Raw genomic sequence first — 12,252 nt, forward strand, 5'->3', positions numbered from 1 at the left:
ATAACACACAACCACAACATAATTTATTTTAGTCTTGAAATCGTCATATATTACTAACATGAATTTACAATTCATAATTAACTATTAAAATGCAGGAACAGTCAAAGTAGGATCGAAACAGAGAGCTAAACATTAACCTGAGTAAACAAGGAGTAAACTTACCCGTTACAAGTTACAAACATTCAGAACACAGCCACACACAGTGGCTGGCTGTCGTTGAAGACTAGTATAGTCTGTGGATGGATATGTCATCCAAACAAACCAACGCAACGCAGTTGTAGTGCAAATTCTAATTAAAACATCTCTCTAATACATATCTCATCTCACAATCCTGCTTAGAAAAGTCGCTATTTCATTCATAACTAATCTCACACTAAACCAACATTCCTAACATAGACGGCAACATGCAAGAAGGTAAGCAAAGTTTAACATCCATCGTAGTGCATGAGAGATACGTTTTTATGTATAATGTTGTTAAATTTTAGATTTAGAAGTCACAGGTATATCCCGGAGTGGGCGCGTGAGGAAGAAGAGCTCGAAATTAATGGATTTTGAGTCGCCGGATGACATCGATACGAGGTTTCGTAGGCAGACGCCTATTAAGCCTTTCCCGCCGTTTAGGCAGGAGGAGCAGCCCGAGTTACAGGAGGCGCCACCGGCCAGGCCGCCCCAGGACGCCGGGACTGCGTCGGGCAGCGAGTCCGACTATTACGAGAATAATGGGGAACATGCTGAAAGGTAAACTTCATTTTTACCCTCCGAAGCAAAAAGAGGGATGTTATAAGTTTAACCGCTATGTGTGTCTGACTGATTTGAATGCGTATTATTTGAAATCAGGTTTTCTAGCGATGGTTCTTAGACATGATTCATCAAAATCGGTTTAGCAGTTCTTGAGATATTGAACTTTGACGTGACAAAGTCGGGGGGGTTTTCCAACTTCTTGTTGTTTAGGTTATGACTAGGATGGGGACGGAACTTTTATGGGTGTATGTGTAAATTTTTATAATAACCATAATAACCTAATGACTGCGACTTTTGCATGACTGAGTTTAAAACTTTTAATTAAGTATATGTATTTGATGATTAGAGACGTGATTGGAACTCTTGAATGTTCCCTTTAACATTATAATAATATAATAATAAAGCCCTTCTATTCTGAATTCTCTACAACTTCAGCAGTACATGTTAAAGTGTTCTATTCTATATTATGTCTCTGAATTCAGCGTGCCTCTTGGCATAGGCCTCCTCCAGCTCTCTCCACTGAGCTCTTGTCTTCTGCTACCCTAGTCCAGTAAGGTCCCAGTGTTAGGCGGATGTCGTCTCTCCATCTTGTTTTTGGGCACCCCCTTCATCTACAGTCCTCTTTAGGGTACCATAAGGTTACTTGTTTGCTCCATTTGTCCCTTCCGCTGCGCAGCATATGTCTCGTCCAACCCCACTTCAAATGGTTTATGCGAGCTATTATATCTATGACTTTAGTTTTTCTTCTTATGTCTGTATTTCTGATTTTATCACTAAGTCTGATTCCCAACATGCTCCTTTCCATTGCCCTTTGTGTAATAGCTAGTTTTTCTCTTTGCCTGTCTGTTAATGCCCATGTTTCGCAGCCGTATGTCATGCACGGGAGGATGCAGGTGTTGAAAGTTTTTTTCTTGATATGCATCCCTGTTTTTATTTTTCATTATTTCTTTTAGTGACCAATATTTCCTCCATCCACAAGCTATTCTTTTGTTTATTTCTTTAGACATAGATAGAACATTATGGATATTAAAAACTGTGTCTATGTTTATATTGTGTTTCATTATATGAATAATAATAGGTGTAGTACTGTAATAGTACATTGTGTCTTAAGGGCGGTAAATAAGGAATTACGAACGAGAGTCTTAGAAGCCCGAAGTCGAAGACTGATACCTAAGGCTGCGCACTTGGCAGCGCTGCCCAAGCAGCATGCGCCGCAACGTGCGTGTGCATGTGGTCCTGCAGCAGCGCGCGCAGCACCATCAGTACGGGCCCTGACTCATTTACCGACCTTGGGCTTCATGACAACAAAATTAGTACGGGCAATGACTCATTTACCGACCACGGGTTTCATGACAAGCACATTAGGGTCGAGGGTTTTATTTTGGGGGTTGCAACCAAGGTAGCCTGCATGTTTCGACACTGTTTACGAGCAAGTGTGATGAAAATAAATTTACAGATTTATTTTTCACTTTTAGTTTTAATTTGTGCACTAAAGCAGGGCTTCCCAAACTTATTTGTACTGTGCAGTGGCGTAGCATGCATATCGGGCGCCCGGGATGGAAGAAAAGTTTTGCCTTTGGAAAAAATATCAAAATTGGGAAGCCTAATAATGCTGTAGGTGTCCATGGGCGGTGGTGATCACTTACTATCAGGTGACCCGCCTGCTCGTTTGCCAGCTGTTCGATAAAAAAAAGTATTAATTGATGTTACCTCACCAATACATCCACAGTATGGAGTCAGACAGTTCTGCCTCAGACGAGGGCTCCGCTCGGACGCCGGCCAACTCCTTGTACATGATGGAGAAGAGCAGTAAGAAGAAGCTCATCATCAAAGACGGAAAGGTCATCGGGAGAGCTAAGGCCCAACGGAAGGACAAAGGTAAGTCCCACAGCCTACATAAGAGTTCATAAGACCCACTGCTCAGAAGAAGAATAAGAGGGGCTTTAGTCATAGTTCCCATGCAGGTCCAGTAATTGGAACCTCACATGCACCATTTAATTACTTCACAGGTTCGTACACAGTTTTCTCACAATATTTTCCTTCACTTAAATTTTCTAATTTTAATAATGTCAAACAGCAAGGGTAAAAGCTAAATGAGCCAAAAAAAACTAAATGGGCCAATCACAAGCAAGAATATAATGTCAAACAGACCTTACAGTACTATTAACGATATTTTGCCCGTCAGAAACACTAAATGCTACTGTTTTACGTAAAGACTTAATGAACTTGGCAATAAAACTTAACGATAGAATTACCTCAACTGAAATAAGAAACAAAACTAAAGTTGTCATCATACTTACTAGAATTGACCACTTGAAATGGGGATGGACAGGTCACATGATACGTTGTAAGCAGATAAATGGAGAAAGCAGGTAACACTCTGGTGCCCAAGAGATGGAATCAGACAGTGGGGACGTCCAATAAGAAGATGGGAAGATGATTTCCATTATGATTGGTTTTTTGGAGTCTTTTTGTATTTTTTATTTCAACTCCAAATTTGTTACTTTTACGGGTATCCCGTGAAACCATATCGAAAATACAAACTGAGACATGGATGCACAGAAAAACCAGAAAAAGAGACCAGCGCTGGGAATCGAACCCAGGTCCTCAGCAATCCGTGCTGCGTGCTATAACCCCTACACCACCGCTGGACAGGAATCTAGACACGAATTTTTCCTATGCATACATATCTCAGGTTGCTTATTTCTACTACGCTACTTATGCAGCAGCACTAGCGACATCCCCAGCGCTGGTCTCTTTTTCTGGTTTTTCTGTGCATCCATGTCTCAGTTTGTATTTTCGAAGATGATTTCCGCCTATCCCTGGGACCATACCATACTGGACTAGAGTTGCAGCCGACAGAGTCCAATGGAGGCAGTTGGAGGTCAAAAGACACACCAAACTGAGGGACATTTTATGATAACATACACAAATACCAGTTCAGGACATTAGGCTATATTATTATTATATAATGAACTTAATGAACCACAAACAATTACTTTGCTGACTTGCGACCTTATGATAACTATGTTTATGCAACAAATTCAAACTGTAAGAACACACCATGTGACCAGAATAAGGACATCAGAGACAGGTATTTGGATGGTATGGGCTTGTTCAATGGAGGTGTAAATATAATTCTAAGTCTACCGCTTTCGGAAGAAGCGATGCTGATTTACAGATTCATTAAACGTGGTTTCAGTGCGAGGGAGAGCGTAATATCTGTAGTGTGGTGAATATAACTGAGGCTCCCCATGAGGCTGACATAGTCACATTTGGTTTACTAAAGCCTTGTTAAAATACTATATAACAAAAAAAGAACACACAAAACAGACTATACTGAGGCGTTCCGAATTTAACTAGAGTTTATCCTCAGAGCAACAACCATTCACCATGCTACCAGATGTTAGGCTAATGAACCAAAACAAACATTTAAATATTTGTCAATGTGAATTCCCCAAGTATCCACTTTATTTTTCACAAACAAACAAAAACTGTTATTTCAGGCAAGACGCGTATCACAGCATACATGATGTGGGCCAAAGAGGCTCGCAACGAGTTGCTCAGAAGTCATCCGGAGATGGACTTTTCTGCCATCTCCAAACGGCTGGGCGAAATGTGGGCAAACGTAAGTATATCCTAGCAGGCTACTCATTGAATAGAGAAAGCACAGCATATTCAGTGTGCAGGGCCCGATCTAGCTCCGGGCAAAGATAATTTTACATACATTAACGGTGGGTGGTGGATGGCTAATGGCTAGGTTGGAAGATAGGAATAAATCAATTACTTTTCTACACTAAGTAAAAGATTCGTCAGTGCCGGTGATTGGAATTCGAAGCATCTTCATTGGGGTTCCAGATGAACTAACGCAGGAGGAAGGCAACTCTTTAAAACAACGAAAGACGGGACGGCGAGAAAAAGCCCACAGCAGCCTGTACCAGGAGAAGCTGACCAGCCACGTCAATAAGCTTGCCCAAACTCTGAGCGGAACTGGAGGACTCCAAAATACCTGATTAAAGAGACATGACATCCCTTATTTTATTAAAAGATTCCAGCAATAAGTCAAAAAGAGAGTCGCTGGAAAGAAATTTTCCAACAGTCTAGCCATAGGCTCTCATTGATAACATTTTAACTGATGCATCTATCAAACAGATAACCGTTGGGGGAGAAAAGTCCTCGAGTGGCGACCACGAACCGGAAGACGAAGCGTTGGCAGGCCTCCCACCAGGTGGACTGACGACATCGTGAGAGTAGCGGGAAACCGGTGGATGCAAGTGGCGAGTTGTCGTTCATTGTGGCGTTCTAAGGGGGAGGCCTTTGTCCAGCAGTGGACGTCTTCGGGCTGATGATGATGATGATGATCTATCAAATAAGAAAGTGGCTTATTGTTCCTTATTGCCATGTAGCAGAATCGTCAAAAAAAAAAAGATATTTTCACATTAATAATATTAGTACTTGAAGATTAGTAAGAATGGCAAATTCAGATGTTGTCAAATACCGTATTGCAGGTGAACTACAACGAGCGGTATCTGTGGAAGCGGAAGGCAAAGCGTTTCGCTATGCAGAAGGAGCAGAGCCTGCATTCTGGCGCCAGCAAGATTATATCCAACCCAAGTAAGCGTAAAAAAGTTTTTTTTTTTATATTTTAGCAGCTGGAACTAGGAACTAGTGATGTACCGAATACATTCGCGAATGTTCGCGCTTTTTGGATGTTTGGATGTGTGATGTCTTAATCTATACAAGGAGTGACTGAAAAGCTCGGAGACCACAACAGCCTTTTAAGGGTTCCATAGCCAAAACACTGTTATTTTTTTTCATTCACTCCAATTTCTTTTATTTTTACTACTGCCATGACTGCTACTAAATGAGATTAAGAAATCATCTTCCAAGGCCAGGATCATTCCTGCAAGCAGCCATCGTGTCGCTGCTGCTCGACGCGGCGACTTGGCGATACTTATTTGAGTCGCGGGAAATTCAAAACCACATTCGAAATGGGGTCACGTAACCAGATTTATCGATGAGGACGAGCGATGAGCGACTGCATGTGGCGGCACCTTAAGTATCGCTTGAGAAAGAGACAGCGCGCTAAAACCGTGTGGTTAGACGTATAGTGCGTACGTCTACCGTCGTACTGAATTTAAGGTATGCAAGTTTTTTTTTTCATATGCTTTATGTACAATAAAGAGTTACAAGTTATCCTTTTTTTTTTTAATTTTAAGCAGGGTTGGCATGATTAAATCATTTTGATTGAAATCATGATTTATTCAATAAAAATCAATGATTTAATCAATTCTCTTTATTGTCATAAATTTTGGTTGAAAATCAATCAATGTAATTGTCATCGTTATTCATTATTATAGTACTTAAACAAAACAAAAAAACAGTTTTCCAACAGCAACAGCAATAACAAGAACAAGTTCAATGAAAACTGAAACTGAATGGAACGATCGAAAGCTTGTTACTTAACACCGCGCGGGGAATTCCCTTTTTCTCAGAGCGCGTTCCGTTTTACGCAAAACTTGTTAAAACTATGACAACTGAAAAAATAAAAAAAAACGGATTTTATTACGTTTTTTTCAATAAATCGCGATTTATACGATTTTTTCCAACCCTGATTTTAAGTCTTTTCTATCAAAATCTGTGCAGGTTTTTGAGATATACTTTGAAGTGACAATGTGACGGTTGCTTTGCCGTATGAATTCTTGATTAATAGTGTGTCCTTGTCAGATGTCCGCCAGCCGTCCGGCTTCGGGCCGGGCCGGCCGCCGGCGAACCGCGCCAAGTCGCAGGCGTCGCCGACCACGCCCCCGCAACAAGCTTTAGTCGTGAGTATTACAAGCCTATTCAACCATTGGAGCCTAGTGGTTTGACCAATGGCCTCTCAAGCAGAGGATCGTGGGTTCAAACACCGGCTCGCACTTCGGAGTTTTTGGAAATTCATGCGCGTAACCTTTGAAATTTACCACAAGCTTTAAGGTGAAGGAAAACATCGTGAGGAAACTTGGATGAGAAGTTCCCAATTCGCACTGGGCCCGCGTGGGAACTACGGCCCAAGCCCTCTCATTGTGAGAGGAGGCCCAGCAGTGGGACGTGTATAGGCTGAGATGATGATTCAACCAGTGACTATTTACACTTGTTAACAAATGGGTCGGTCCAGTAATAAACCAACGGGGATCAATAATAATATTTCGTTAGAAATTACATTTTTAATACAAGCTTTTCTTGCTGACTGTTCTTTTTAACCTCCGACGCAAAAAGAGGGGTGTTATAAGTTTGACCGCTGTGTTTCTGTGTGTCTGTCTGTGGCACCGTAGCTCTTAAACTGGTGAACCGAGCAGATAAATGTGAATGCGGCTTAACGCATGCACTGCCACCTGACTTCCACAGGTGCCAAGGACGCACATGTGCGTTCAAAATGTATAAATAATTATGACAGCGGCACTGGGCGAAGTTTCCAAAACGCATATGTGCGTCGGTGGCAGTGAGTGCGTTTATTGTAAGTGGATACTCGTATAAGCAGGGGGTCGACATAAAAAAAGTTTGTAAAACTGACTGATTAGAATTCGTAAGAACACTAGGTTAATGAGTGTATGTTTGCAGCCGGTGTCGCCTGCGGGCGCGGCGGCCGGCGCGGGAGTGTACCGCGTGACCGGCTGCGGCGCCGCTGAGGTGGCCGCCCACCTGAGACTCCTGGGGGAGAGTCTGGCCATCATCGGGGAACGGCTCAAGGAGCATGAGGTAATGTGGCTTCAAGTGTTGTGATCACTCGAAAATATGCGATAGTGGTAACATTTGTATCCTCTTGTTCGTCGTCACACTGTTGCCTAACTTGTTAACACACGCTTTGCTTACTTTGGGACTAGGTCAATTGGTGTCAAGTGTGCTATAATATTTATTTAAAACGTTTAAAAGACCAGATCCTGTTTGCTTGACCATCAATTAACCCTTTACCAGGCCCCTTAGAACTAGCGTGTCTTCCTACGTACTTTATATACTGTTACACCGTATTTAACGCCTTGTAAAAAATGTATTTACGAAAGTCTGAGATGTTCCTTTAAACCAGAAATAAAAATGTGGGTTACGGTTATCCCATCGCCTGTCTAAGTAATTAACTGTCATACTCGATTTTGTCTTATTATATTCTTGATCAGGCGAAGGGATATATTCCTCCCATCTCTATTCTTTAGGGAGTCTTTAAAAGGAGATTTACGCTAGGTACATGAATTCGCTCTAGGTTGAACACAAAAACAGTTTTATTACTTACGCGAGTTTTTATGACACGACAAGACAATTTACCGGGCCATGGGAAGAATAGCTCCCGCGCAGTTAAACTCTAATAAGGCCATGGATAATGTCAATCCACATCCTAAGTTTGGTCATACACCAAAAATCCATGAATATTTAGCAATGTTTATGATTACATTACCTTTCAACACTCAAAATCTATAAAATATCAAAAAAATTGTTCGATCTATGTACTTCTGTTTCATAGAAATTAACGAAAGTGTTCCAATTTCTCCGTAGTTTACTGATATTAGAGTTCAAGTGAATCTAAACGGCTGCCAAAGATATATTACGCGATTTAGAAGCGTGTTGTGAATGAAGATAATAAAATACTATTTTCAGGATCGACAAAATATTTTGTAGGAGGTTGGAGTTAAAACCTGACTACGGTAACCAATATAAGATGTGGGAAATATATCCTTCACCTGGTAAGGGTTAAGTCATGTATTTTGTGGCCAGGGTCAAATCGCAGTGTCGGGATCGGTGTCAGTCCTCCTGGACACTCTGCTGTGTTCGCTGGCGCCGTTGCTGGGCGTGTGCCGCGCGCTGCCGGGCGTGGCCCCGCCGCCGGCGTTGCTCGCCGACACGCTACACAACATCGCGTACATCATGCCCGGCTTGTAACACTGACTAATATAATGATCCAATTACCAAATGTGTTTTTTCTCAAACATGCTATGTAATGTCTATGTTGTGTTCCATAAAACAGGCTTCAAAATATACTGTTTCAAAGTCTTTTGTTTCAATGCAAAACTTCAAATATCCACGATAAAAGTATACACGACTTGAAATTAATAATCTGAATTTCTATGGTTCATTTATTAGTTACTGAATAAATTCTCGGACTATGAATATTCTATATCCTACTAATATTATAAATGTGAAAGTTTGTGAGTGAGTGAGTATGTTTGTTACTTTCACGCTTAAACGGCTGGACGGATTTTGATGAAATTTGGCGGAAAGTTAGTTTATAACCTGGATTAAAACATAGGCTACTTTTTATTCCGATATTCCCGCGGGATAGGGATAAAATGTCGAAATAACAACCGCTGAGTTTAGAGTCATGAAATTTGGTATGTAGGTAACTGGACATCTGGAATAACACTAAGTGACTTTTTGACCCGATATTCTTACGGATAACTAGGGATAAAATCTCGAAATAACAACCACTGAGCTTAGAGCCATGAAATTTGGTATGTAGGTAGCTGGACCTCTGGAATAACACATAGGCTACTTTTTATTCCGATATTCCCACGGGATAGGGAAATCTCGAAATAATAACCGCTGGCTTAGAGGCATGAAATTTGGTATGTAGGTAGCCGGACGTCTGGAATAACACATACGCTACTTTTTATCCCGATATTTCCACGGGATAGTTTGTAACTAAGGGACCCCATACATCCGTGTATTATTGTTATTATTTTGTAATTTTTCTTTAATTGTATACTTACTGTAGTTTTTAAGTATTTTATTTGTACTTAATTTTTTTGAAAAATGACTTTCTGCCAAGCTTCTTGCGGCGCATTCTTGGCATGATGGTCTTTTCCGAAAGTGCTGGTATTTAAAAAAAATTACGTGTAAAAGTGCCCATTGCGGCCTATTTACTGAATAAATGATATGAATTTGAATTAGGATAGGGAAAAATTTTGAAATTTTAGCACTGGGTTTAGATTCTTGAATTTTGTACAGTTATTCACAACACAACCTCAATGAAGACCACGATATAAATTTGGAAATTTCCAGGGGAATTTTGTAAATCCGAAAATTTCAATTGCAACTACCAGACCGAATAGTTTACGCGTGCGAAGCCGCGGGTAAAAGCTAGTGTAGATATATAAATATTACCGACGCGTTTTACGTCAAATTACTTTTAAAATTTAAAATTGTACCATTTTGTCGGCATAGTTTACTTATATATCCGTGTAAAATGACAGCTTTTTAGCATTGATTGTCCCTGAGCAAAGCCGCGGACGGACAGACAGACAGACAAACAGACATGGCGAAACTATAAGGTGTCCGTTTTTGCCATTTTCGCTCCGTAACCCTAAATAAATAAATAAATAAATAAATAAATAAGGCACGGTCGTACCATACTTTTCTCGAAGCCATTCAGGCTATTTTCAACATCCTGTAATTTTGTTATGGGTAAAGCTAGAACCCTGAATTTTCAGATACCTATAGGGCCTAATGGGACTTAGATATATTATCAATAACATTCAATTTGAACATGTACATTTAAAGCTATTACATGCTAAAGTTCCTCAGTTTTGTCACTGACATACCTACTGACTGACTCACGTTCATCATAATTCTAAGGTACTTCTAGCGGACCCACAAGCTCCAAATTTTAAATATAATTAGTTTTTAGCCTATATAGTCACAGAAAAATTGAAAATGTTTTAATTTTAGTCACGTCACAAAATTTTCACATTTGAAATAAAACAAATAAATTATTTGGTCGCTTTACTAAATTCTTTAGAGCCTTATACTTAATACAGAATTAATTACAAAACAGTCATTAATTATTAAAATTACAAAATAACTTTAGTTACGAGTAAAGTTTTCGTATTTTCTAAAACATCTTGATTTACTTCGAGATAATGCAAGTTTAATGTTTTTAGACAGCTACCTCATTATTTAAGAAGAGATTTCGTAACAGGAACAACCACTTTATGGAAGTAGTTTTCATCTTTCACGTGTACAGAATCATAATGTATATCTTTCTTTACACCAATGATGGAGATACAATGCCCAATACATATACACATATATTTCTTGCAAGAAATTAACAAACAAAAAATTAAATGTCCACGAACTAAGAGATCTAAAAATCATTATGAGTAAAGAACTTAGCATATAAACTCTCACACAAGTTTAAATATACAAACCATTGTATAAACTTCACAATTATATTTCGATAAAGACGATTCGGCTATTCGTAGATGAAAAACATCAATGCAACATACATCTCAATAGGTGTTGTAATTTTTCCATTTTCCACTTCGAACCGCACACGTGTACGTTCAGAACTATAAGCTAACAGAAGAAGAAAATAATAGTACTATTAATTTAAACTCACAGAATAGAATAAGGAATGGTCTAGTGAATGCTTATTTATACTACTTAACCTAATTGTTTTGCCTTTCAAATGCCTTGCGTTAGCTTGACTAGCTTGAGAACCAATCTGCACTTCATTTTAAATCCACCTGTGCGTGTTTAATACAAGCTTATTGCATGTAAATGCAGTATCAAAAAGAGACAGCTTTTCATACTGGGGTATGGTACTTCCAACCTCCTTCTATTCCGTGGTATTACTAATTAAAGACATGTATCATCAAATACATAAGAAACGTGTACATTCATATTTACTTAAATGACCAGGTAAACTCGAAGGAACTGAAACGCGTACCATAATATATAAATACGTCTGCCAAAGAAATCGCTGTGAAATTGATTGTGAAAAGGTTCCACCCCGGCACTTAATTAACAAAGAAGGTTATTCAGAATGAATGCACATTTTCATTGGTTGATAAGCCGGTCGCAATGTAGCATTGGGCGTGATGACCAATGATAACAATGATAACCTAACCAACTTGGAAAAGTTGAAAAACCCCTGACATTGCAATTTAAAAGTTTAATATCTCAAAAATAGCGAACCGATTTTAATGTAAAATAAGCTAAGAACCACTGCAATGAAACTAGCTTTTACCTTAAAATAAAACTGCATCGAAATCTGCCCATCCCTTTCAGAGCTATGATGCCTCAGACAGACAGATAGAAAGACGTTAAACTTATAACTCCCCGTTTTTGCTTGTTTGCTAATGGGGTTGAAAATCATTGAGGGATTACTCAGTCGATATACAGTATCTATTATTATTCAACGCAAGTTGCCTGTCGACCAATGAAACTCATCGATTGCCTGCGACAGCATGCGTAAACAAACTCTTAACGACCAATGAAAATGAGCCTTTTTATTTGTAATAGTTGAACCATTAATATTATTGTATTTTGTTACCAGCTAAAGATGTACTTGAGATTAATTGCATTTCAAAGACATGCATGACTAAACAAACACACAAACATCGGATTATACCAACTAGTTCTGTTACAAATGAGAAAGAAAGCAACAAAGATAGCAATAGTCCTGTTGAAGGAATTACAGAGTAATCCCAAGCATCCATTATTAGGAAGAAGGGTTGAGATTGGTGATTTTGACATCACAAAGGT

General features: G+C 39.4%; 1 protein-coding gene and 1 pseudogene across 2 annotated transcripts; both read left to right on the top strand.

Annotated features, from left to right (window-relative positions):
* The first annotated feature begins 205 nt into the window (after positions 1-205).
* Positions 206-8,749, top strand: LOC141443998 (HMG box-containing protein 4). 2 transcript variants are annotated; one of them, XM_074109449.1, is made up of 8 exons: positions 206-414; positions 486-738; positions 2,471-2,619; positions 4,248-4,369; positions 5,250-5,355; positions 6,469-6,566; positions 7,342-7,479; positions 8,485-8,749. In XM_074109449.1, the coding sequence occupies exons 1-8, from the start codon at positions 405-407 to the stop codon at positions 8,647-8,649; spliced, it is 1,041 nt and encodes a 346-aa protein (XP_073965550.1). In that variant the 5' UTR covers positions 206-404; the 3' UTR covers positions 8,650-8,749. The 2 variants fall into 2 exon arrangements, with proteins under 2 accessions (XP_073965550.1, XP_073965551.1); XM_074109450.1 differs by having other exon boundaries at positions 207-414; positions 492-738; positions 8,485-8,748.
* Positions 8,750-12,136: 3,387 nt separating this feature from the next.
* Positions 12,137-12,252, top strand: part of LOC141443751 (uncharacterized) — a 6,282-nt pseudogene continuing 6,166 nt past the window's right edge.

Source organism: Choristoneura fumiferana, chromosome 28 (genome assembly GCF_025370935.1).
Source record: "Choristoneura fumiferana chromosome 28, NRCan_CFum_1, whole genome shotgun sequence".
NCBI lineage: Eukaryota > Metazoa > Arthropoda > Insecta > Lepidoptera > Tortricidae > Choristoneura > Choristoneura fumiferana.

Excerpts from the sequence above, each read along its gene's own strand:
- LOC141443998 (XM_074109449.1), top strand. Across the intron at positions 2,620-4,247 it reads GGCCCAACGGAAGGACAAAG|GCAAGACGCGTATCACAGCA; the intron begins GTAAGTCCCACA and ends CTGTTATTTCAG. Across the intron at positions 7,480-8,484 it reads AACGGCTCAAGGAGCATGAG|GGTCAAATCGCAGTGTCGGG; the intron begins GTAATGTGGCTT and ends TTTTGTGGCCAG.